This window comes from Rhinopithecus roxellana, chromosome 17 (assembly GCF_007565055.1).
Source record: "Rhinopithecus roxellana isolate Shanxi Qingling chromosome 17, ASM756505v1, whole genome shotgun sequence".
Taxonomy (NCBI): Eukaryota; Metazoa; Chordata; class Mammalia; order Primates; family Cercopithecidae; genus Rhinopithecus; species Rhinopithecus roxellana.
The window spans coordinates 109,831,170-109,857,270 of NC_044565.1; the positions used below are offsets into that span (position 1 = coordinate 109,831,170).

Sequence of the window (26,101 nt, forward strand, 5' to 3'; positions counted from 1 at the left end):
GCGTTTAGTTACAACATATTTTCCTGAGTTAATTTGGGGTGGGAGCCTATTTTGAAACAAGAAGATAGAGAATAAATAACTACCAATTCAGAGCTCATTTAAATGTTATGGGTCTAAAATCATTCAATTTTTATCTTAACCATTTTGATAAACATGAAGTCAGAGTCAATGAGTGCAAACTACATGTCAGGTGTTGTGCCAGGTACATAGTTTTTACTTAATGATCCCCAACTTGTGAAAAAGTGATGCCATTCCATTTACAGATGTGGAAACTGAAGTTCTAAGAGGTTAAATAATTATGACACTTGAGTAACACGTGACGGAACTAGGATTTCTCCAAAATCCTATGTTAGCTGGGATTTGAACTCAATTCTCTGAACCCCAAGTTCAGTATTGTTCCTGTTCTCCTGATGCCTGACATGTAGTATAGCTATTAATAAAGGCTATTAAAAGAGATTTCTTTTTCCAGGAAGATAGAGTAGACTTAATTTTTCTTATTCCTCCTGCTAAGTACAGCTAAAAACTCTGAACACTATGTATAAAACAATTTAAAACTTTGACAGGTGGAGAGAAGAAGGAACATTGGCTAAGGCTCTCAAGACACAAAAAACAACGTGTTAGTTCCTGGGTTTCTTTTTCTCCATATGTCCCAGACAGGCTGCTAGAAAAACTGGCAACTGGAAATAACAATGGGCACAAAAGAAAGACCCAAGAAAAGCCATTCCTTCCTAGGCAAAGGACCAGGAAAGGAGCAGTCTATCAAGGCAGACAACTTTTAAGACAATAACTATCCACTCCAAGCAAATACCACAGAAAAAACTACAGCCCCATTCCTGCCGGCTCAGGCCAAGTAAAGAGCCTACACTTTCCACGGTTGCCAGACTATAACAAGGAGCCCAACTTGTGCCTCACCCCCTTTCTTTCTCTCCCCACTCCTCCCACACCAGGGTGATATCAGAGAAGGCTAAGTGGGAAACTAGGACTTTTATCCTCACCAGGGAATAAGGGGGCCCTGAGCCCCGTGATGTCAGCAGAGACAACATGAGGAGCCAAGGCATCTACTCCCAATTTTATAGTAAGAGGCACTCCTCCTTGCTGTGGTATCAGAGGAGACCTGAACTTTCACCACCTATCAGCAGTAAAGGCCATCCACCCCTGGTGTCAGTGGGGGACACGAGGGGAACAGTAATGAGGCACCTCTGGGATTCCTCCCAGGCTGGTGTAATGGCAGAGGCTTAGTGGGGAGCCTGAACTCCCATTCTTGCCTAGCAGTATCTAGGAACACCACCCTTTCCAGGTATCAACAGATGCCAGGTGGAGGAACTGGACTTCTGCTTTGACCTGGCATAAATAAGGCAATGTCCCTCCTTTTTAGTGGGAGCAGTGTCACAGGAGGCCTACTAAAACATAAGATCCAGAGTCTTATAATGCTGGCTCTCAATTTTAGAAAAAGGCATTGTAATCCAAAGAATCAGGAAGATTTGAGAGAAGACAAGAGAAGCCAACACTGAAATAGAATGGATGTTACAATTATCTGGCAAGGACTTTAAAGCAGTCATGTAAATGCTTCAGCAAGCAATTATGAACATGCTGGAAACAAATGAAGAAAAGTTGTCTCAGGAAAAAAAGATAAGAAGAACCAAATGGAAATTTTGGAACTAAAAAATAAAGTAACTGGTCCACACAAAAGTCAGCATATGAATGTTTATAGCAGCTTTATTGTAATTGCCAAAAACTTGGAAGCAACCAAGATGTCTTTCCATAGGTGAGTGGATAAGCAAACTGTTGTATGCCTATACAATGGAATAGTATTCAGTGTATTTTAAAAATGAGCTATGTAGCCATGAAAAGACATGGAGCGAACCTTGAAAGCCTGTTGCAAACCTGAAAAGGCTACGAAATGTATGATTCCAACTACATGGAGATGATAAAATTATAGAAACCATAAAAAGAGCAGCAGTTACCAGGAATTGGAGGGAGAGGGGATGAATAGGTGGAGCACAGGATTTTTAGGGCAGTGAAACTATTCTGTATGATATACTAATAGTGGATACATGTCATCCCATGTGTGTCAAAACTCACAGAATGAATAACACCAAGAGTGAACCCTAAGGTAAACTATTGACATTAGCTATTAATAATGTAACAGTAGGCTGGGCGCGGTGGCTCACGCCTGTAATCCCAGCACTTCGGGAGGCTGAAGCAGGCAGATCATGAGGTCAGAAGATCGAGACCATCCTGGCTAACACAGTGAAACCCTGTCTCTACTAAAAATAGAAAAAATTATCCAGGCGTGGTGCCAGGCACCTGTAGTCCCAGCTGTTCAGGAGGCTGAGGCAGGAGAATGGCGTGAACCCCGGAGGCGGAGCTTGCAGTGAGCCGAGATCGCGCCACTGCACCCCAGCCTGGGCGACAGAGCAAGACTCTGTCTCAAAATGATGATGATAATAATAATAATATTAATGATGATGTAACAGTATTATTTCATCAATTGTGAGAAATATACCACATTAATACAAAATGTAAATAATAGAGGAGACTATGTGTTGAGGGAGAGAGGGAGGAGTATGTAGGAACTCTTTGTACTTCCTAATCAATTTTTTGTAAACCTAAATCTACTCCAAAAATTTAGTCTATTAACTACATGAGAGAAAATATTTCCAAGTTACATATCTGGAAAGGGCTTGGTATCTAGAATATACAAAGGACTCCTACAATTAACCTCTTTTCCCCCAAAAAAATCTAATTCAAAAATGGGCAAAGGACTTGAACAGATATTTCTCCAAAGAAGATATACAAATGTCAATAAATACATGAAAAAGATGATTAACATCATCAACCATTAAAGAAATGCAAATCAAAACCATGAGATACCACTTCATACCCATTAGGATAGTTGTTATGATGGAAAATAACAAGTGTTGGTGAGGATGTGAAGAAATTGGAGCACTTACATTGCTGATAGGAATGTAAAATGGTGCCGCCATGGTGAAAATCATTTGATGGTTTCTCAAAATTTTAAAGACAGACTAACCATATGATCCAGCTATTCCACTCCTAGGCATATACCCTAAAGAGCTGAAAACATGGACTCCAGTAGATACTTACATACAAATGCTCATAGCAACATTATTCACGATAGCCAAGAGGTAGAAAAAACCCAAATGTCAACAAATGAATGGATAAACAAAATATGGTATGTGCTTACAATAGAATATTACTCAGCTTCAAAAAGGAATGACATTCTGATACATGCTGCAAAATGAATGAACCTCAAAAACATTATACTAAGTACAGTATAGGAAGTACAGTATAGGAAGACAAATAATGCCTGATTCCACCTCTACCTAGAATAGGCAAATCATGGAGATAGAATTGTTGTTTAATGGGTACAGAGTTTTTTGGGGGAGGGGAATAAAAAAATTCTGGAAATACGATAGTGGTAATGGTTGCACAATGTTGTGAATATACTTAATGCCACTGAATTATATACTTAAAAATTGTTAAAATGAAAATTATGTATATATATTTTGTGACAATAAAACAAGCTTTAAAAATAGAGTAACTGAAAATAAAAACTCAATGTTCTCAATAGAACGGAGGAAAGGAATGAATCAGTGAACATGAGACTAGAATAATAATTACCTAATGTAAACATCAGAGAGAAAGTAGATTGACAAAAATTTGAATAGAGTTTCAGAGACAGGTATAACTATGCTTGACAAAAAAGTGAGAGAAAGTGGTGCTAAAAAATATTTGAAGAGATAATGGCTGAATTTCCCACAAATTTGGCACAAAGACATAAAACAGATGAAAGAAGGTGACTGAATACCTAACAGGAGTCACCCAAAGAAATCCATGCCAAGACACTAAATAAAATCCTGAAAGTAACCAGAGAGAAACCATGCATTATCTATGGAAGAACACCAATTCAAGTCACAAGAAGATATTTTTCATCTGAAAGATTGGAGGTAAGAAGGAAGCGGCGCAGCATATTTCAAATACTAGAAAAAAGCAAACCTGTCAACCCAGAATTTTATATCCAGAGAAAGTATCTTTGAAGATTGAGGGAAACTAAAGACATTCTCAGATAAAGGAAAATTAAGATAATTTGTTACCAGCAGAGCTACACTAAAAGAATAGCTAAAAGAATTTCTCTAACCAGAAAGGAAGTGATAAAAAGTAATCTTGGAGCAGTAGGAAGAACAATATATAGAGCAAAAAATACAGGTAAATGAAATAGAATTTCTTTTTTTTTTTTTTTTCTTTTTCTTTTTTTCTTTTTGAGAAAGGGTCTTGCTTGCTCTGTCATCCAGGCTGTAATGCAGTGGCATGATCTCTGCTTACTGCAGGCTTGGCGTCCTGGGCTCAAGCAATCCTCCTACCTCAGCCTTTCAAGTAGCTGGGACTGCAGGCATGCACCACCGTGCCTGGCTGATTTTTGTATTTATTTATTTATTTTTTGGTAGAGATGGGGTTTCGCCATGTTGCCAAGGCTGATCTCGAACTCCGATTCTCAAGTGATGCTCCTGCCTCAGTCTCCCAAAGTCCTGGGATTACAGATGTGAGCCATTACTCTGAGCCAATTTTTTTTTAAGTTTACAAAATTATATTTAACTGTCGAATGTGGTTCTAAATGCATGTAGAGGAAATATTTAAGACAATTGTTTTATTCATAGGGGAAGGTAAAGGGACCTAACAGGAGGTAAGGTTTCTGTACTTTCACTTGAACTGTTAAAATGTAGGCTATGATAAGTTCTGTATATATAATGTAATGCTTAGAACAACCAGTAGAAAAAGATCAAACAAGAGTTACACTCAGAAACACTATAAATAAATCAATGTAGAATTCTAAAAAATGTTGAGGTAATCCACAGGAAGGCAGCAAAAACAAAAGTCTCCATTATTTCAACACTTATAACTACAATAATCAAGACTGTGATATTGGTGAGGGATAGATACATACATAAATGGTACAGAACAGAGAATCTAGAGTTAGTCCTATACAAGTACAGCCATATGATTTTTTGACAGAGATGCAGATGCAGTTCTGTGGAAGATAGTCTTTTCAACAAGTGGTGTCACAGCATTTAGATATAGAGAAAACAGTTACCCTACACTTAAACCTCATACTTTATAAAAAATTAACTAAATGGACCATAGATGTAAATGTAAAACATAAAACTATGAGACTTTTAGGAGGTAACGTAGGAGAAAATTTGCGGGAAGTTAGGCTTGGGTGGAAAGTTCTTAGATATGATACCAAAAGCATGATTCATAAAAGGAAAAATTGGTAATATGGACTTAATCAAAATTGAAGTTTTTGACTGGGTGTGGTGGCTCATGGCGATAATCCCTGCACTTTGGCAGGTGCATGGATCACTTGAGGCCAGGAGTTCAAGACCAGCCTGGCCAATATGGCAAAACCCCATCTCTACTAAAAATTACAAAATTAGCTAGGCATAGTGGTACATGCCTGTAGTCCTCAGCTACTCGAGAGGCTGAGGTGGGAGGATCACTTGAACCCAGGAGGCAGGTTGCAATGAGCTGAGATTGTACCAGTACACTCCAGCCTGAGTGAAAGTGAGATTCTGTCTCAAATTTATATATGTGTATATATGAGTTTTTACTTTGCAGAAGACCCTGCTAAGATGGTGAAAAGACTAGCTACAAACCACATATTTGCTAAAGGACTCATATCTATTGTATCAAATGAAGAACTCTTAAAATTTAATAGTGAGAAGCAAACAATTCAATTAGAAAATGAGCAAAAGACATGAAGAGATACTTCACAGAACGATGTGTGGTATACTAGAAAAAGGTATTCAACCTCTGTAAACATCAGGGGAATGCAAATTAAGGCCGTGATGAAATAACAATTCAGTTCTAAGAGCAACTAAAATAAAAAATAGTGACAATACCAAATGCTGCCAAGGATGAGGAGAAACTGGATCACTCATCCATCCTGGTAAGAATATGAAATGGTACAGCCACTCTGGAAAATAATTTGGCAGTTTTTGGTTAGACTAAACATACATTTACCATACAACCCAGCAGTTGTACTCCTGGGCATTTATTCCAGAGAAATGAAAACTTACATCTACTCAAAACCTATAGCCTACTCAGTTGTTCATAGCAGCTTTGTTATATTCCCAAACTGGAAACAACCAGTTTTCCTTAATTGGTGAATGGTTACTGTGGTATTCCGTACCACGGAATATTATTCAGCAATAAATAGGAATGAACCTATTTGATTCAAATAACAACTTGGATGGATCTAAAGGATGCTGTGCTGAGTGAAAAAAAGCAATCTCAAAGTATCACATGCTGTATGATTTTACTTATAAAACATCCTCAAAATGACAAAATTGTACACATTGGTTGGGAAGAATTGAGGGCAGGGAAGGAGAATATAAAGGGGCAGCAGCAGAACAGTCTTGTGGTAGTGGAACAGTTCTGTATCTTGAGGTGGTAGTTACAGAGATCTGCACATGTGAGAAAAATGATACAGAACACCATGCACATGGTGGATCTGGGTATGATACTGTACTGTGTTGTTTATGACATAACTATTAGTGGTAACTGAGTAAAGGGCGTATGAGACTTCTCCGTACTACATTTGCTTCCTGTGAATCTTACTTAAAAATAAAAATTTTTAACAAAACTACTTGAGTACCTATAATACTGGAAATTTTACTTGAGCTCTTATATAATGTCTAATGACAATTCTACAAATTGTAGGCATTCTGTCCATTTAACAGAAGAGACTCGAGACTCCCATTGATTTTTTTTCTGAAGTCAGATGCATCTTCTAGGGTCAAGAAAATATGGTAAACGCCCCAATTACATAACTGGTAAAGAACTAACAACAAGATTTAAACCTAACTCTGCCAAAGTCCAAAGACCATATCCTTTGTATTACTCTAGACTGCCTCTTCTAAAGTACTTTTTGTCTTGGAATTGAGTGAAAGTAGAATTTCATGAGAGAAGTGAGGGGAGTGTTCATTTATATTACTGATAATTTGTTTTATTTGCTTAAGAATTTGAGGATTGTATGTGAGATATGTAATAAACGATGCAGAAACAAGTGATATGTTGATATAGAAATGAGACATACGGGCTTTTAAGTTGTTCAGAATTTAGTAGAAGGGACAGGGAAATAAATGATTTTAATGCATCTTAAAAATATTGAAATAAACTTATATAAGAGGCTTTATGGGCACACATACTGGAAAGGAGAAGCATTTAACAGCTCCTGGTGCAATGGGAAGTTAACAGACATTTTTAGTGTGCTTTTGTTGCTGAGAAATATGGCATAGGAAAAGCCACGAACAAAGATGAAAAATGTAACTTGAAGTTTATCTGTTTGTTTCACATCCTATAGCTTGTTTGTTTTAAAAGAAAGTAGCTGAAATAATAAGGGTAGGGTAAAATAAGGAAACAATGAAAGCCTGGGATGACAGTAACAAATAATTGTGCATAGTTTCTGTGCATGTTGCCAGAGGTGGGCTTTAGATTTGGCTTTAGAATTTCTAGAGACAAAGGCAAATAGAAATATTAGTTAAATAATTAATGATTGTTAGGGTAAGAACAAACCAGGTATCCAAAAAAGGCACGTATTTGCCTGAAATTGAAGCCTTAGCAGGGTTTTACTTGAGGATTCTTATAAAGAGGGTTCTGTGACAACACTTCAAGTGTGTACATTTCAATAACTCCTCTGAAATGAATTTTTAAATGAATTTAATGAGATTTTTTTTATGGTGTGTCTGGTGGTGCAAAGTTAGGTTGGACAGGTAAGTCGAGTTGGACCATAAATGGCATTTTAAAATTTTATTCTCAATGTCATAAGGCAACATAAGGTTATAGGAATGACCTCAAATTTGCATTTTCAAAGAATTTTTGCGAGTAGATGGGAGAAGGCCAAAAGAGAAGAAGAGAGTAGGAGATACTAGATTAAACTAATGATTTTAATTATGCCTCTTGGTGTGCTGTTTACTGGGTACAATAAATGGCATTGTGGCATATTTAGTTAAAATTAATTCATGACTTTTAGGATTTTTTATGTAGCGACAACTTAGAAGGTTTTTTTGAAGACAACTTTGTTGATTTTAATGGTTTGGAAGACGATACCTCTATAGCTGTTTGAAAAGGGCAGCCTCGGGGCATAAGAGGTGAGGGATTTAGCAATTTCAGATGCTCCTTACGGACTGAAACTTCTATAGTGTTTTGTTTGTTTGTTTGTTTGTTTTTAATGCATCTTTTACAGGGTACTAACAGTATCTTAGACACAATAGGTGCTCAATAAATATTTGTTAAATACACAATGAGAGACGAGTACTATGGAAAACAATTTGTACCATGACTTTAGCTCATAGTTATTTTTGTTATTGCACGTAACATATTGTATTTGTATTTCCTCAAGTAAACAAGAAATTCCCTGAGGACAGGTACTTAACCTATCTTTGTATCTTTGGAATTTAATATAGTTCCTGACATAAGCATTGTTCAATGGGTCTAATTTTTTTTCTTCCTTTAAAGGCATTTGGATACCTTTGTGATAGAAAAGGCCCTTTTCTTCATCCGTTGATGGTTTGATAGTGGGCTGGGAAGGAAAGCTGTATTCCTCCACATTAGGCAGCAAATGCTTGATTGATTTGATATTTAGCTTAGTCAAGTAAGTTACTGGTACTTTTAAAAGGACTTTTTAAAAAAGTTAATAATATACATATGTATATGTGTATATATATATATATTTTTTGTTTGTTTGTTTGTTTGTTTAAGATAGAGTCTTGCTCTGTCACCCAGGCTGGAGTGCAGTGGTGGGATCTGGGCTCACTGCAATCTTTGCTTCCCAGGTTCAAGCAATTCTTGTACCTCAGCCTCCCAAGTAGCCAGGACTACAGGTACTTGCCACCATGCCTGGTTGATTTTTTTATTTTTAGGAGAGATGGGATTTCAACGTGTTGACCAGGCTGGTCTCAGACTCCTGACCTCAGGTGATCTGCCCATCTCAGCCTCCCAAAGTGCTGGGATTACAGGCGTGAGTCACCACGCCTGGCCTAAAAGAGTTAACATATTTTAATAACAATAATTAGAAATTTAATTATAAAGAACTCTTAAAGGTATTAAAATTAATTTCAAAACTATTGTTTTTTTTATTGCAGATATAAATATTTGGCCATTTTTCTAATAGATTGGCTAAAAATAGTAATTAAGTTCTTTTTAAAATAAACTATAAATTGTCTTGAAAGATATTGCTATAAAATTTAAAATTTTTGTTTAATATATTTTTTCAAGTGGGTAATACATTCACATGGTACAAAATTCAGAAGGCACAAAAAGGTATACAGTTAAGTTTCTTTGCCAGTCACATAGTTGCTCCCTTCCTGATTCCAGTCACATAGTTGCTTCCCAGAAAAAAGCTAAGGAATTATTTTAATGTGATTTTTTTTTCTAATAATAACAGATTGAAGATCTCAAACAGACAAATCATGGCTTGGAAGAATATGTTAGGAAACTCTTGCATAGTAAGGAGGTGGTAAGCAGTCAAGTAGACGATTTAACCAGCCACAATGAGCATCTTTGTAAAGAATTGATTAAAATTGACCAACTAGCAGAGCAACTAGGAAAAGAGAAAAATTTTGTGGTGGATTCCGCCAACAAAGAACTTGAAGAAGCCAAGGTACCACTGATCCACAAGATTTACCACTGATCAGGATTTTAATTCTACTTTAAACATTATGTAATTTTTAAATGCAATGAAAAAAGTAGCATTCTCATTTCTATAATTTGGAAGCTTTTTAGATTTGACAGTATATTTCAATGTCTGTTCTAAGATTAAATTCTTTCTCACATTTTATTTCTTTTAACAAATTTTACTCAAAACATTTCATAGGTAATATGTAGTCATTGTAAAAAATTTCAAAGCAACAGGAATGTTCTGTGAACCAAATGTTGCTCCCACTTCCCAATTCCTCTCTCCTCTGCGGAGATATCTACAAACCAATAGATACATTTATATTCATTTATTTTCACACGTATAATTGATTTCAATACACTTTAAAAATGATTTTTACCAAACTAAAAATAGAACTGCCATGTGATCCAGCAACAACACAGCCGGGTATACATCCAAAAGAAAGGGAATCAGTATGTCACAGAGGTATCTGCACTTCCATGTTTATGGCAGCACTATTCACAATAGCCAAGATATGGAATCAATCTAGGTGTCCATTAACGGGTAAGTGGATAAAGAAAATGCAGTATGTATGCACAATAGAATGTCATTCAGCCATAAAGAAGAATAAAACTCTCATTTGCAGCAACATTACTGAGCCTGGAGGACATTATGTAAAGGGAAATAAGCCAGGCACAGAAAGACAAACACTGCATGTTCTCACTCATGTGGAATCTGAAAAAATCCATCTTATGGAGACAGAGCGTAGACTGATGGTTACCAGAGGCTAAAAGAATAGTGGGGAGGAGAGGATGAAAAGAGGCTGGTTAATTGGTACGAAAATACAGTTATAGAGAAGATATAAATTCTAGTGTTTGATGGCACAGTAGGGTGACTGTGTTTAACAATTTATTGCATATTTTAAAATATCTGAAAGAGAAGATTTGGAGTATTCCCAGGACAGAGAAACAATCGTTAAGGTGATGGATATCCCCATTACCCTGATTTGATCATTACACATTGATGCATGTATTAAAATATCACATGTACCCCATAAATATGTACCATTATTGTGTATCAATAAAAAGTCAATTTAAAACTTTTTTTTTAACTAAAATTTTAAAATTTGCCAATCTTTTTTTTTCTTACTGGTGTCTGACATTTGGTTCTTGTTCAGGAAGGTTTTTTTTTCACCTCAGGAACTAGAGATATACTTTCTAAAGTTTTCTTTTAATACTTCTTAGTAGTTTTCCTTCTTTTAATACTGCTGATTTCTTCTTCTAATATGAGGTAGGGTTGCCTAGTCCTTTCTCCACTGCTTTGACTTATTATTTTAACAGATACTAAATTCTCAGATATCTGTGACTTATGTTTCTGGACTATTTGTTTTAATTGATTCATTTGCCTTTTTCTGTGCCACCACCACGTTGTTTTAGTTACTGTAGCTTTATGATATTTTGATCAACATTTTATTTCTTGATTGAGTACTCTGCCGTGAAATTTAGAAACTAGAGATTAAACGTAATTATAAAATGGCAGTTTCACTTCTCCATTGCTGCCTAATGGCTGATAAGCAAGATAGAGCATATTTGAAGTTCAAAAAACAACCTGTTGAATTTTTAAGTGATAGCGTGTGAACACGCTTATTTGTCTTGATTTTATTAATCACCAAATTAGTAAATTGTGTCTGTAAACAAAGTAATTTCCCAAAGCTAATTGTTATTACGTGTTATTTCTTAAACATTCTTTTAATGTAACAGGACTCCTATAGCAAATAATGAAGCAATTAAATAAATTATCAGGTGAAACATTATTGAAGTCACTGTTACAGTAATTTAAATATGAGTCCAATTGATGAACTCTAGGATTGTATGTATTTTTATGCAGTAACCTCTCATTGAGACTGCTTAATGGATGAGTTTAAATTAGTGGAAAGTCAAATAATGCAACTTTTTTGTTGTTGAGATAGAGTTTCCATTTGTCACCCAGGCTGGAGTGCAGTGGCACGGTCTCGGCTCACTGCGACCTCCACCTCCTGGGTTCAAGCGATTTTCTGCCTCAGTCTCCTGAGTAGCTGTGATTACAGGTGCCCACCACCATGCCCATCTAATTTTCATATTTTTAGTAGAGGTAGGGTTTCAGCATGTTGGCCAGGCTGTCTTGAACTCCTGACCTGAAGTGATCTGCCTACCTTGGCCTCCCACAGTGCTGGGATTACAGGCATGAGCCACCTCATGTGGTCATAATAGTGCAATGTTTAAATACATGAGTTTATTACTTTAAGGATACAGTCTTCTCAAACCATATTGTCTGGAACAGGTCCTTAGAACTACTTGAAATACTAGATAAGAATGATTTGTTTTTAACTTTTGAATTATTTATCTTCAAATGGATGCTGTTAAAGTATTTGAAGTATAGTTAAAAGTAGCTTGAATATTTCGAACTTTTTTTTTTTTTTTTTTTTTTTTTTGAGACGGAGTCTCCCGCTGTCGCCCAGGCTGGAGTGCAGTGGCCGGATCTCGGCTCACTGCAAGCTCCGCCTCCCGGGTTTACGCCATTCTCCTGCCTCAGCCTCCGGAGTAGCTGGGACTACAGGCGCCCGCCACCTTGCCCGGCTAGTTATTTTGTATTTTTTAGTTTCACTGAGTTAGCCAGGATGGTCTCGATCTCCGGACCTCGTGATCCACCCTTCTTGGCCTCCCAAAGTGCTGGGATTACAGGCTTGAGCCACCGTGCCGGCCTAAACATTTTTCAATACACTTTTGTTTGTATTGTTACTTTAAAAAGTTTTTTAACTTATTTTTTTAATGCCACTTCAGGTGGAATGTATTGTAACTTTTTTTAAAGGAACATTCACAGTTTAATGGTAAATTGATTTCCATCTGTCTTAATTATAAAAATTATCAAAATTGGGCCAGGCATGATGGCTTATGCCTGTAATCCCAGCACTTTGGGAGGCCGAGGCAGGTGGATCGCTTGAGGCCAGGAGTTCGAGACCAGCCTGGTGAACATGATGAAACCCTATCTCTACTAAAATGCAAAAAAATAGCCAGGCATGGTGTCATATGCCTGTAATCCCAGCTACTTGGGAGGCTGAGGCACAAGAATAGCTTGAGCCTGAGAGTCAGAGGTTGCAGTGAGCCAAGATCGCGTCATACTCTAGCCTGGGCAAAAGAATGAGACTCTGTCTCAAAAAAAAAAAAAAAAAAAAATTGTCAGAAGTGCAGAGTGTAATTATGTCTTCCTTGTTTTTGTCTTCAAATTGAAAATTAACTGTACTCCTTCCCAGACTGCGGGAAACCAAATTGACTGAATTCCAACAATGAGAATGCCCTGTTTAGAAGTCATCATTTTTAAAGGGTGGTTAGGGTTTATGTTCTAGAGAGAGTAAGTACTATGTCAGGGTGAATTCTCTGCTATCAAAAGGAAGAATTTTTGGAATGGAAAACATCTAAAATATAAGAGCTAAGATTTACCTAAAACTGTAAGTATTAACTTTACAGGTGAAATTTTGCCTGGCTTGACAAACAGTATTTCTAGGAAATAGATGTCCCTAAATTGTGGAATGTTGGGTGTATTTGAGGATTGGAAAGCTATTGGGTGAAAAAGAGGTAAGCAGCAGTCTTAGAGTAGAGATACCGTTGCTGACACAGGGAAAACATCAGGAACTTTATAATATAGAGAGAACAAAATGGAAATAGGCCTTTGGGTTGGTAGAATGCCCTGAAATGAGGAAGTCACCAACCTCAGTAAGTGAATGTCCCCAAGTAGAATGGGGATTAGAAAGATGCAAAACCAACACTGGGGATACGAACTCCAGTGTGTGTTGTTATCATCCTAAGACATTAGATGTGCACTTTAGGTTTATATTTATGGGGGAGAGATTCCTTGCCTATTTGTGGGGTAGCACTTGAAACGAGATTTCTAATTTGATTGCTGAGAAAGAATGTTTGGGTTTCTAGTGTTTGAGATTATACTCTGGGTATGTGGAGGTAGAGTCTGAAGCTAAAGCTACTGTTAGTTTGTCTGGAAGTGAGATAATATTAAATGTATTCACTAGGAACTAATTACTTTTAGTCTTATTTTTAAAGATCAACAGTAACTTCTTCCATGATTTACTTCATTAAAATATTTTCATATTAACTATTGGCTGTTGCTATGTAATAAATTACTTTGAAATCTTAATGCCTTCAAACAGCAAATATTGATACCTCACAGGTTCTTGGGTTGGGAATTCAAGAGTGGCTTAGTTGGGTTGTTCTGGTTCAGTGTTTCTCAGAAAATTGTAATCAAGATGATGGCCAGGGCTGGTGGTTTACACCTGTAATTCCAGCACTTTGGGAGGCCAAGGCAGGCAGATCACTTCAGGTCAGGAGTTCAGGACCAGCCTGGCCAATATGATGAAACCCCATCTCTACTAAAAATACAGAAAAGTAGCCGGGCATGGTGGTGGGCGCCTGTAATCCCAGCTACCCAGGAGGCTGAGGCCAGAGAATTGCTTTATCCTGGGAGGCAGAGGTTGCAGTAAGCCGAGATCACACCACTGTGCTCCAGCCTGGATGACAAAGCGAGACTCGATCTCAGAAAACAACAAAAAAAAGATGACTGCCACAGTCATGGCTTGACTGCTACTGGAGGATTTCCTTCTAAGATGGCTCACTCAGATGGCTTTTGGCTATTGGCAGGAGGCCTGTTCCTTGCCAGGTGGACCTCTTTCTAGGATTGCTTCATGTATTCTTTGTGGAAGCTTGTTCTCTCTCCACCTTTCCCTTTCCCTCAGCCAACAATCCAAGAGATAATAAGGAGGATCTGCAGGGCTTAGTATGACCCAGTCTCAAAAGTTGTATCTCATCACTTCCTCCATATTCTCATCTTTAAAAGTGAGTCACGAAGTATAACCCACACTCTAGGGGAGGGAAGTTCAGCTCCAGCTATTGAAGGAAGGAGTATTAGAATTTGTGGACATACATTAAAACCACCTCAACTATATGCCTTTGTTTATTCTCTCATCTTGAGTTGTTTATCATTCATGTGTTAACACGGTGTTTACTAGATAATTGAACATGATACTTTGAAATGTGAAGCAGAATTACAATTTTACCATTATTTCTTCCTACAATTTATATTTTTAATTGACATAGGGGCTATATTATTGGACTGGATCTCTGATAGTCCTTGTCCTTGTTACTTCTGTAGGTGATTCACTAAAAAGTATTTCAGAGCCCGCTGTGTGGAAGACATTGTGTAAAGTCTTTGTTCGTCCCCCACAAAGGGTGGGGTGGGGGACAAACAAAGACTTTACACAATGTCTTCCACACAGCGGGCTCTGAAATACCTACCCCCCAATTCCCTGCACACACTCCCTGTCTTTCTCCCTCGCTTTATTTTTCCCTGTAGCACTTGGCTGTTCCTTTCCCCTTCCCTCACTAGGCTCCAGCCATGCCGGTCTCCACACTTAGAACCAACCAGACGTTCTTTTGCCTTAGGATCTTTGTTAGAGCTGTAAGTTTTGCCTACAATGTGTTTTGCCCAGATTTTCACATGTTTGACTTCCTTTCCTCTGAAGTTTTTGGTGAAAGGTCACCTTTCAATGAGGACTTCCTGATCACCCTATTTAAAATTCCAACCTGTTCCTCCATAAATGTTCCCAGTATCCTTAACTCTACTCTTCTTTTTCTAGTATATTATATAATTTATTTTTTAGGTTTTTTATTTTCTATTCTAGCTGGAATGTAGGATCCACAAAGGGAGAAATTTTTGTCTCTCTTGTTTACTTAACTCAAGTGCCTAGAACATGATTGCTCCTTGTATTATTTTTTGAGAGATGCAATCACTAACATATTTTGACTATTATCTTTTGTTTTTCTTTTTTTGGCCAGAATGTATGCTCTATGAGGGCAGAGATTTTTGCCTTTTTTACTCATTACTTTACCCAGCACATAACACAATGGCAGGCATGTAGTAAGCATTCATTAATTGTTAAGTAAGTGAAAACACTGGGTTAGCAGTTTTTCATTTGGGCCAGTTATTTTGTTTGTCAGAGTGGAATCAACATTTTTTTTAATCATTGTAAAATTAATGCAGGTTTATTATACCAAATTTTAGTCCATATAGAAAAGTAAATGAAGAAAATAACATCTACCATAATCATACCTTGTTATACCTAGACACAATCTTCAGCTTATGTATTATTGGTTATGTTTATTTGTAGGATGTCTGCATATAAATTTATTTTTTATGAGAATGTGTCATACTAGATACTCTTGCAGAGTGAATTTTATACTTAATGTGGAAATCTTAACACATTCAAAGTAGACTTGTGTCATTTTAGTGTCTACTTAGTAGTAGACACTAAAACATTGAAAATTGTCTATTCAAGACTATACATAAGGTTATCCAAACTGTATGTAATTATGTTCTATTTCTAAGTATTTTACTTGTGAGAAAAATGTTCCAAATAATAGCACCCCTTAATATTTCATAAACTTAAAATACGACTGCCAGAAAAATCATAGAAGAGAACGTTGGTCTAAAGAACAAATGAAGTATGGTAATTCCAGAGAATTCAAATTTAAAATGTAGTAGGCAAGATCAGGATGCAGTTTAGAATAATGAGGGAAAGGTTGATGAATTGCAAAATACATTAAGCAAATATGCTATTAGCAAAGAGCTTTACTGCTTTGCATAAAAACTTAGTCACTGTCTTGTAGGAACATACAGTGTAGTCATATGCTAAATACATGACTATAGATTCCTATCTTATAAGACTGGGTATGTTAACTGTCATAAATTGATACAAAAAGTATTTTGTGTGTTGAATTGAACTAAGCAATTGAGTTCAGAAGAGAAAGCAATCTTTTCTGAATGGGATAATTTGGGTCAACTTATTTTATTCTAGTCATCCTTTTATTGCTTTCCTATTATCTTCAGAATTATAATTAGTACTAATATTTTGTTCCAGTTTATGGGGAATAATTTGGTAAAATATAATCAATTAACATTTTATACAGAACATTAGGTAATTGAAGGGAATTGTTATTTCATCCTGGGTAAATCATCTTTTATCATTGAAGGTCGCTAAACAGAGGTTATTTCTTCTTTAAAATATTCACTGTCTTCATGTTTTTTTTTTAAGTGACTTCCTTTTTTTGATGTTCTTTTTCCAATTAGTTTAAACATCTTTAATAGAAATACATATATATATCTTTACTTTTTCTTCAGATCGAACTCATTTGCCAGCAAAATAATATTATCGTATTGGAAGATACAATAAAAAGGCTTAAATCTGTAAGTACATTTTTCATAAATATGTGTTAAGGAATCGTTTTTATTTGGTCACTAAACTATATAAAGTCATATCTTTGGCTCTCATGCGTTTTGTGAGGAATAAAATAGGTTTGTCTTCTAAAATCTGCACCAGCTGCTAGGGACACAGGGGAGCCCCTATCTGTAAGAGTGACTTTTTTTTGCTTCTTTCATCACTACTCCTTTCTTTCCTAGAGGCAAAGAACAACTTTTGGTTGGTTTTGTTAATGTCCTTATCTGTTAATTGATTTAAAATGGTGACTGACTAATTCTCAAAATATAAAGTGTGTTTGTTTACACATTAACTTTTATCCCCCTTAATAATAAATATTTTTAAGCCATAAATTTTGTTACATAATCCCAAGCAATGTTTTATGTGTCTAACAATGGGAAATGAAAACTGCTCTGTTTAAAACATTTTAATGTTATTTAAAATATTTAAAACCGTCTATCTGAAAGTATATTTATAATTTTCTTCCAATAAAGTATTGTTAAATAAATGTTGTCAAAGAAGTGTTTCTACATATATTGAAGTGAGTGCAAATTCATGGGAATGCTTACAAGTATGGAATATCCAGCATTCAGTTAATGTATTCACTCATTGAACAATATTGGACAAAACTTTGGTGCTATAACAGATGCTTTAATAGTAGCATATGTTTTTCTTTCTTTTTTTTTTTTTTGAGATGGAGTCTTGCTTTGTTGCCCAGGCTGGAGTGCAATGGCACAATCTCGGCTCACCACAACTTCTGCCTCCTGGGTTCAAGCGATTCTTCTGCCTCAGCCTCCCAAGTAGCTGCAACCACAGGCGCGCGCCACCATGCCTGGCTAATTTTTTTGTGTTTTTAGTAGAGATGGGATTTCACCATCTCTACTAAGGCTGGTCTCAAACTCCTGACCTCATGATCTGCCCGCCTCGGCCTCCCAAGGTGCTGGGATTACAGGTGTGAGCCACCATGCCCAGCCTAGTAGCGTATGTTTTTCTAAAGTAAATCCATGCCATTTCTAGGATGTGTGCTAGGTCTATGGACATTTCTGGCCTCTCTAAAATTTCTTTACCATTTTTTCTCCAAAATTATTGAGCAAATTTAAGGATACTTTCATTTAAAACGTAGCATACCCAGAAATGCTGGAAAAGAAAGATATCTAACTGCTTTTTAAAAATTATTGATATATGATTTTTTAAATGTTCTATTTAAAAAAATACCAAATTAAATGTTTTTAAGGATCCTGTTTGTTTTCAATTTCACTTAGAAAATGATGCTATCGTTTAGCTTGAAATAATGGCCTAATTTTTTCCTCCTTGGCAAGATAATTTTAGATACTGAAAAAGCACAAAATAAATCTCCTTCTAGACTTGATTCCTTTGTCAAGACTTTGGAAGCAGACAGAGATTACTATAAGAGTGAAGCTCAACATTTGAGAAAGATGATGAGAAGTAGGTCTAAAAGTCCAAGACGCCCATCACCAACTGCCCGGGTAGGTTTTATAAACTTATAAATATTTTGAAGTTTGTTAACCCAGACACTGGCTTTTATTCTTTGTTTTACCTAATTTGGAAATGATTTGTTTTGATTTGGTGTGAATTGCTATATCAAAGGGGTTGAGAGACAGAGGTCTCTTTGATGGCATAGTAGACTGCTGATATTGGTTCTGTATCCTCAGCATAAGTAGCACTTGGGAGGTAATCAGACAAATGTGGAATAATTTGGAACGAAGCTGTTCTAAAAAGACGTGGTTTTTTTTTTTAAAGTTATTTTTTATAATTTCCTTTCATTATGTAGTCTTGTTTTCCTAAATGGAAATTGGTCACTGCCATCAGTAGCACCTTTCTATCAGTACTATATATCAAAGAAGAATTTCAAATTCCTTACATAATTACAGGGTGCAAACTGTGATGTAGAACTTTTGAAGACAACAACAAGAGATCGTGAAGAACTTAAATGCATGCTGGAAAAATATGAGCGCCATTTGGCAGAAATTCAGGGTAATGTCAAGGTTCTTACATCTGAGAGAGACAAGACCTTCCTTCTTTATGAACAGGTAAACTTATAAAAAAACAAATTATGTAAGCAATAACATTGAATTCTAGAGGTATGTAATTCTTCTTTGAGATCTATGAGACTGCTTAAACCTGCAAATCAAATTAATCTAACATTTGGGGATTACATATGTTTTTAAGATATTCTTAATGAAATGTAATACATTTCCAATATAGTAGGTATGTGAGTACACACATATGTTATCCCCATAGCCAAAAAAAGATCATACGCATGCATAAAAATAGTCTTTTTTTGGAATAAGATATGGAGAAACCGTTAAAAGATAAGGTGTTGTGAGTTCAAGGTAAAAAGATCAAATCCTGACCTTTTCACCTTGAGCTTGCCACACCTTACCGCATCACTTTGGGAACTTTTATGTAATTTGCTTAATTTTAGAGAATAAAAGAAGTATGTAGTTTACCTCTGCTTTCTAGCTTAAAATTGCATAGCTTTTATTAATCAAATAACTACCCAATAAGTATTAAATCCTATAAATTACCCATATAACTTCTTTTAAAAGTATCACAATTTTTTAACAAATTATAGCTATTATATGTAGGGTTCTAGGCTCACTACTCTAAGGGATGGAAAAATGATAAGATGCTGACTATGTTCTCCTATAAATTTACAGTCTAGTTAGGGAGACAAAGTATATTGTGTTTATTGACTTTTATTACTATAAGTGGTCTAGAAGATATTATTAGAAACAAAAGAATTGGGCATTTTTAGGTATAGTGATCAAGGAAATCTTTGTTAAAAGTTATGAAGTGTGAGCCCTGAAAAATGAATGGAGTTTCTATTACGCTGAAGGGAACTAGAAGGAACATTCCAGACTAAAGGAATGGTATGAGGCAAAGGATAAAGGTAGGAAAATCAGCAGATAAATAAATTGGTTTAAGACTAGAATAGAGGATGTGTGTCAGTGGAGAAGGCAGAGAGCTAAGAGTTGAAAGGTAGATAACACTAGAGCAGGACTCAATATACTTTTTCTGTAAGGCCCAGACAAAAAATATCTTCTGCTTTGCAAGCCATGTGGTCTCTGTTGTAACTAATCAGCTCTATAGTTGTAGGGTGAAAGCAGCTTTGGACAATACATAAATGAATAATTTTGACTGTATTACAATAAAACTTTATAGATACTGAAATTTGAATTTCACATTATTTTTACTTGTTTTAAAATATTCTTTTGATATTTTCCCTAGTCATTTAAAAATGCAAAAATATTTCTCCACTTACAGACCTACAGGAGGCAGGCTAGATGTGGCCTGTGAGTTATATATAGTTGGCTGACTTCTGGACTAAATGGTACAGGCTGTTCAATGGGCCTTATATGGGGTTTATATTTTGCTTTATAAGCAACAATCTTTTTTTTTTTTTTTTTTTTTTTTTTTGAGGCGGAGTCTTGCTCTGTCGCCTGGGCTGGAGTGCAGTGGCCGGATCTCAGCTCACTGCAAGCTCCGCCTCCCGGGTTCACGCCATTCTCCTGCCTCAGCCTCCGGAGTAGCTGGGACCACAGGCGCCCGCCACCTCGCCTGGCTAGTTTTTTTGTATTTTTAGTAGAGACAGGGTTTCACCGTGTTAGCCAGGATGGTCTTGATCTCCTGACCTCGTGATCCGCCCGTCTCGGCCTCCCAAAGTGCTGGGATTACAGCCTTGAGCCACCGCGCCCGGCCTAATCTTTTCTTTTTTTAAGGCAGGCAAAATATGACCAAAGTAGCATTTTACAATTTAAAAACTTTAACCTTATGGCAAATTTTTATTTTTCACATCATCTTTCTATATCGTCTTCTTATGTAACAATTTCTCCTTTGAGAGAATTGGAGGAGGGAGAGACCAGGGACTCCTCCTTAGAAGGCTGTTACAGTATTGCACATATAAGGCGTTAAGGGACTAAGCAAGGGTGTTTCAGTGGAAATAAATGTAGGGACAGATGCAAAAGACCTTGTGAAGGAAGATTTGACATTATTTGATCTTAGGAAGAAGGAGGGTTACATGACAGTGACTAAAATTCTGTCTTGAATGACTCAGCAATATGGTAATAAAATAAGAAATAGGAGAGTCTTTGGTGGTTTGAGGAAAAAGATGTGAGTTTGTTTTTAGACAGAGTAAGATGATGGTAGCACATTCAGGTTGTAATTGCCATCAGGCTGTAAGAACTGTGGGACTGGATTAGAGAGAGGCAAGAGTTAAATAGTTAGCTTTGGAAATCATCTGCTTAGCAGTGAGCTTCGTGCCTTCAGAGTGGATGAAGTCTCTGAATGAGAAAACTGTACGTAGAGGAGCAGAAAATTTAAGATACAGTATTCAAGAGGCAGAAGAGAACCTTTGAAAGAGACAAAGATGCAGAGAGCTAGGGAGGAACAATGTTATAAGGGAGGAAGGAATCTCAAGAAGAAGCATGTTGTAAACAGCAACAGACATCACTGAAATATCAAGGAGAATAGGAACTGAGAAAAGACCATTATATTTGGTTAGGTCTTTAGTTGAAATTCCACAGAGGGTGGGAAGGTGGGAGCCAGGTTATTCTGGGGTGGTAAAGTGGATGGTAAGGAACCATTGGCAATAGTTATAGACCATAGGACATTTTTTTTTTAATGTGTCGAAGGAAGAAGAGACATAGGATGGTAAATTGGTCAGTAGGATCAAGTGACAGGTTTTCAAGATAAGGGAGCACCGTTCATGACTGAAGGCAGGGGAGAAAGTGCCAGTGGAGAGGGCACTATTTAAGAGGAGAAGAAATAATTATAATTGAGTCAGGGAGATCTTAGAAGACACTTTAGGAGATGAGGTTTGGGGTTCTGGTGAAGGCTTAGCTATGGAAATTGGGAAATTATATATTTTCCTTTGGGGTTTGGAGACTGTCTGAATAGACAGTGATCAAAATCAAGAGGAAGGAAGATAAAGAGACGTGTGCAGCAAACTATGATATTAAATAATCTGCAGGTTTGGAATAGATTTAGGACCCAAGGATGGTTGAACAGATGTGCAGAGACTATGTTGGGTTATCAGTAAGGATTGGTAGGCCTTTCTGTCAGTGCAAAAGTAGCAGGACATAGGAATGGCATGTGCATTTATATTTAGGAAGACTGAAACACTGTGATAATATTCATTAAACCGGTAGTCTGCCTAAATTGTGCTGAATTTAAATTTATACAAAATGAATAAATGGAGTATACCAAATGTATTTCTTAGCAAAACATTTTCTGTTGCAATGACTTCCTCCAAATTAATTTTATTGTAGACTTTTGACAAAGATGTTGTAACATGAACTTTATTTAAATATATCCATTTTCATTTATTTGTGTAAACTCATTTTAAAATAAAAGTGATACCATTACCCTGCTGCATGCATGTTGATGTAGTTTTGCATTTTAACTGGCTAGATGTAAGATTTTTTATGTTTATGTGTTCTAAACATAAAACATAAAGCTTGTTAAACCAAATTCTATGATTTAAATAATAGGCACAGGAAGAAATTGCCCGACTTCGACGAGAAATGATGAAAAGCTGTAAGAGTCCTAAATCAACCACGGCACATGCTATTCTCCGGCGCGTGGAGACTGAAAGAGACGTAGCCTTCACTGATTTACGAAGAATGACCACAGAACGAGATAGTTTGAGAGAGAGGCTGAAGGTTGGAAAGGATTTTATTTACGTGAACATAGGTGAAACACAAATGCAGGGATATTGAAATCACTTTATTTTGTTTTTGCTTTTTAATCAGATTGCTCAAGAGACAGCATTTAATGAGAAGGCTCACCTGGAACAAAGGATAGAGGAGCTGGAGTGTACAGTTCATAACGTAAAAAAAAAAAAATCTCTTTTGGCTATAAACACTCAATAACTTTCCCCTTTTCCCTTTTTCTGTGTTCAGAGAAGTTCTTTTATTTTCCTAAGATAGTGTTTATAGTCCTGAAATGCTTAAGGTATTTTATAGTGTAAATTGTCACTTTTTCACTTGCGTATTTCCTTCTAAAAATGTAAGTGTTTTTTGGTGGTAGATTGCAAAGTGTGTACTTCAAAAATATCACTAGGAATTCATTTTCAGGGATCTTATCCACTTTCTCATCTCCATATTTTGTTAAAGATAATATTGCCAGATGTAAAGAAAATGGTTTATTCTACCTAAGGAGTGGATACGGTAGAGAAAATTTTGATGAAATAAAAATGATAAGCAAAGTATATTTAAACTGAGTTTAAATGTGAAACATCACCTTTTTCCTAATCAGATTTGGTATGCTATGAATATATATTGATGATATTGTCACTATATTAACATAATTAAGGGAATTTAACTTTCTTTTTTTTTTTTTTTTTTCTGAGACGGAGTCTTGCTCTGCCGCCCCGGCTGGAGTGCAGTGGCCGGTTCTCAGCTCACTGCAAGCTCCGCCTCCCGGGTTTACGCTGTTCTCCTGCCTCAGCCTCCTGAGTAGCTGGGACTACAGGCGCCTGCCACCTCACCCCGCTATTCGGGGTTTCACCGTATTAGCCAGGATGGTCTGGATCTCCTGACCTCGTGATCTGCCTGTCTCGGCCTCCCAAAGTGCTGGGATTACAGGCTTGAGCCACCGTGCCCGGCCTAGGGAATTTAACTTTCTATTACCAAATATAATTGAAGATGTTTATAAATTCATCTGTATTGTTTTATTGTAATGAGTTAAAAATATTAGACAGGGGCTGGTCGTGGTGGCTCACGCCTGTAATCCCAGCACTTTGGGAGGCCAAGGCAGGTGGATCACCTAATGTCAGGAGTTTGAGACCAGCCTGACCAGTATGGTGAAACCGTGTCTCTACTAAAAATACGAAAAGAAAATTAGCCAGGTGTGGTGGCATGCGCCTGTAGTCCCAGCTACTTGGGAGGCTGAGAGAGGAGAATTGCTTGCACCTGGGAGGTGGAGGTTGCAGTGAACCGAGATTGCACCACTGCACTCTAACCTGGGCGACAGAGCGAGACTCCATCTCAAAAAAAAAAAAATTACTAGACAGGAGAAAATAATTTTTATTTTCATAATTCTACATTATATTTGTAATTTGTTAATGTTGGGCAACAAATAAATTCTTTTGCAAATAGCATATTTATACTATAGTCAGATTGAACCAGATTGAAATATGTAGACTGATATATTGTGATAAGCTTTATAGAAAAGCTTTGCAGTGACTGCTTCTTGGTCCTACTTCAGAATACCTTATCTGTAAAACCTTTTACAGCAGTCAGGTCTAACGTGATAATCTCATCATGTCAGTCTTGCCACAAACCAGTTTGTGCAGAGGGAATATGTCCCTTCAGGAAGATTACTAAGGTGTTTTTAGTGATGGCAGTAACCTTGTCATTCTGCTTGTATAGCTTGATGATGAACGTATGGAGCAAATGTCAAATATGACTTTGATGAAGGAAACCATAAGCACTGTGGAAAAAGAAATGAAATCACTAGCAAGAAAGGCAATGGATACTGAAAGTGAACTTGGCAGACAAAAAGCAGAGAATAATTCTTTGAGGTAAACTAAATTACCTTTAAACAACCAACAGTTTACTATAACTATAGCTCTGCTTTTGATAGTGTATTTTATAATGAAAATTATTTGTTCATTTCTGAAAGGATGATTGAAAAGCAGTTGTAGGAACCTCGGCACACAGTGAACAATTTTCCTGAGCTCAATCACAGACTGGTAATGCCACACTTAACCAGGAATCACACTTCTAGTAATCTTACTTTACATTTGTTAAAAACTTCAACTTTTCATTGAAATAGCATTTACAAAGCTCTGCTGGGTACAAAATATATATGACTTTGATTGTTTAATTTACCTTTATAACTTTAAATTCTGTTCTGGGATATGAACAGTATAAGAAAACACAAAGCACAGGTTTGGCAGTTGCTTAGAAAAAGAGTGATTTAGAATATAATGAAAAGCAATAACAGAGACATAGGAGCATGTGGTGGAACATCTATTAAATGAATGCAAGTACTATACTGAGCCTTTCCTGTATATTGGTGTGGTTGCTGAAGACATATCAATTGAAGCAGCCTACGGCAATAAGCTTGGGCGACGGGACGAATGAGTTTTTGAAGACCTCTACGTGAGTGGTTTTACTTTTAGTATCTGTTGATGTGAGAAATAGAGGTTCTACAGATTCAGTAAGGTTGAATTTCATTGCATCTATGAACACTGAAGCATAGTAATAGCTTAATATCTAGGTAATGGGTTGATCTATGCAGCAAACCACCATGGCACACGTTTACCTGTGTAACAAACCTGCACATCCTTTACATGTACCCCGGAACTTAAAATAAGAAAGAAAAATAGTAGTTCACACTCCTATTAATGCTGAGATTACAGGCATGAGCCGCCGGGCCTGGCCTTTCTTAACAAATTTTTAAGTGTATAATCTGATATTGTTAAATGTAAGAACAGTGTTGTAAAGCAGATCTCTAGAGTTTTTCATGTTGCGTAACTGAACCTCTGTATCCTCTGAACAGCACTCCCTATTTCCTCCTGCAGTCAGTCCCTGGCAACTACCATTTTACTTTCTGTTTCTAAGTTTAACCATTTCGAGACATCTTGTAAGTAGAGTATTGAGTAGTATTTGTCCTTCTCTGGTTGTCTTATTTCACTTAGCAGTATGTCAGTGTTTGTCCACGTTGTAGCATATGACAGAATTTCCTCCTTTCCTGAGGCTGAATCTTTAGTTCTTTAGCTTTTTGTTCCTTTCTCTCTCTCCCTCCTTTCATTTTTATAATTCTTTGTTAATGTTTGCTCTCTTGATGGTGTCCCACATATCCCATAGGCTTTCTTCATTTCTTTTTAATCTTTTTTCTTTTTTATCCTCTGGGTATTTTCAAATGACCTGCCTTCAAGTTTACAAATTATTTTTTTCTACTTCATCTAGTCTACTGTTGATGTTCTCCGAGAAAGCTTGTCTTGGGCTGGGTATGGGGGCTCACACCTGTAATCCCAGCACTTTGAAGGGCCAAACCAGGAGGATTACTTGAGGCCAGGACTTTGAAATAAGCCTAGGCAACATAGCAAGACCTTGTCTCTACAAAAATAAAAGTATCTTTTTATTAACAGATGTTAT

At 36.6% G+C, this 26,101-nt stretch overlaps 1 protein-coding gene across 4 annotated transcripts in view; it reads left to right on the top strand.

The window, feature by feature from the left end:
* TSGA10 (testis specific 10) overlaps positions 1-26,101 on the top strand; it is a 149,501-nt gene that overhangs the window by 14,408 nt on the left and 108,992 nt on the right. For 2 of the 4 annotated variants that reach the window (XM_030920567.1, XM_030920565.1), the window contains exons 3-9: positions 9,467-9,682; positions 16,898-16,963; positions 18,293-18,460; positions 18,866-19,024; positions 22,487-22,657; positions 22,748-22,825; positions 24,368-24,519. In XM_030920567.1, coding sequence (XP_030776427.1) covers positions 18,410-18,460; positions 18,866-19,024; positions 22,487-22,657; positions 22,748-22,825; positions 24,368-24,519 — 611 coding nt within the window. In that variant the 5' untranslated portion in view covers positions 9,467-9,682; positions 16,898-16,963; positions 18,293-18,409. The remainder of the gene's footprint in view (positions 1-9,466; positions 9,683-16,897; positions 16,964-18,292; positions 18,461-18,865; positions 19,025-22,486; positions 22,658-22,747; positions 22,826-24,367; positions 24,520-26,101) is intronic. The other 2 variants (XM_030920566.1, XM_030920568.1) reach the window with 2 other exon arrangements.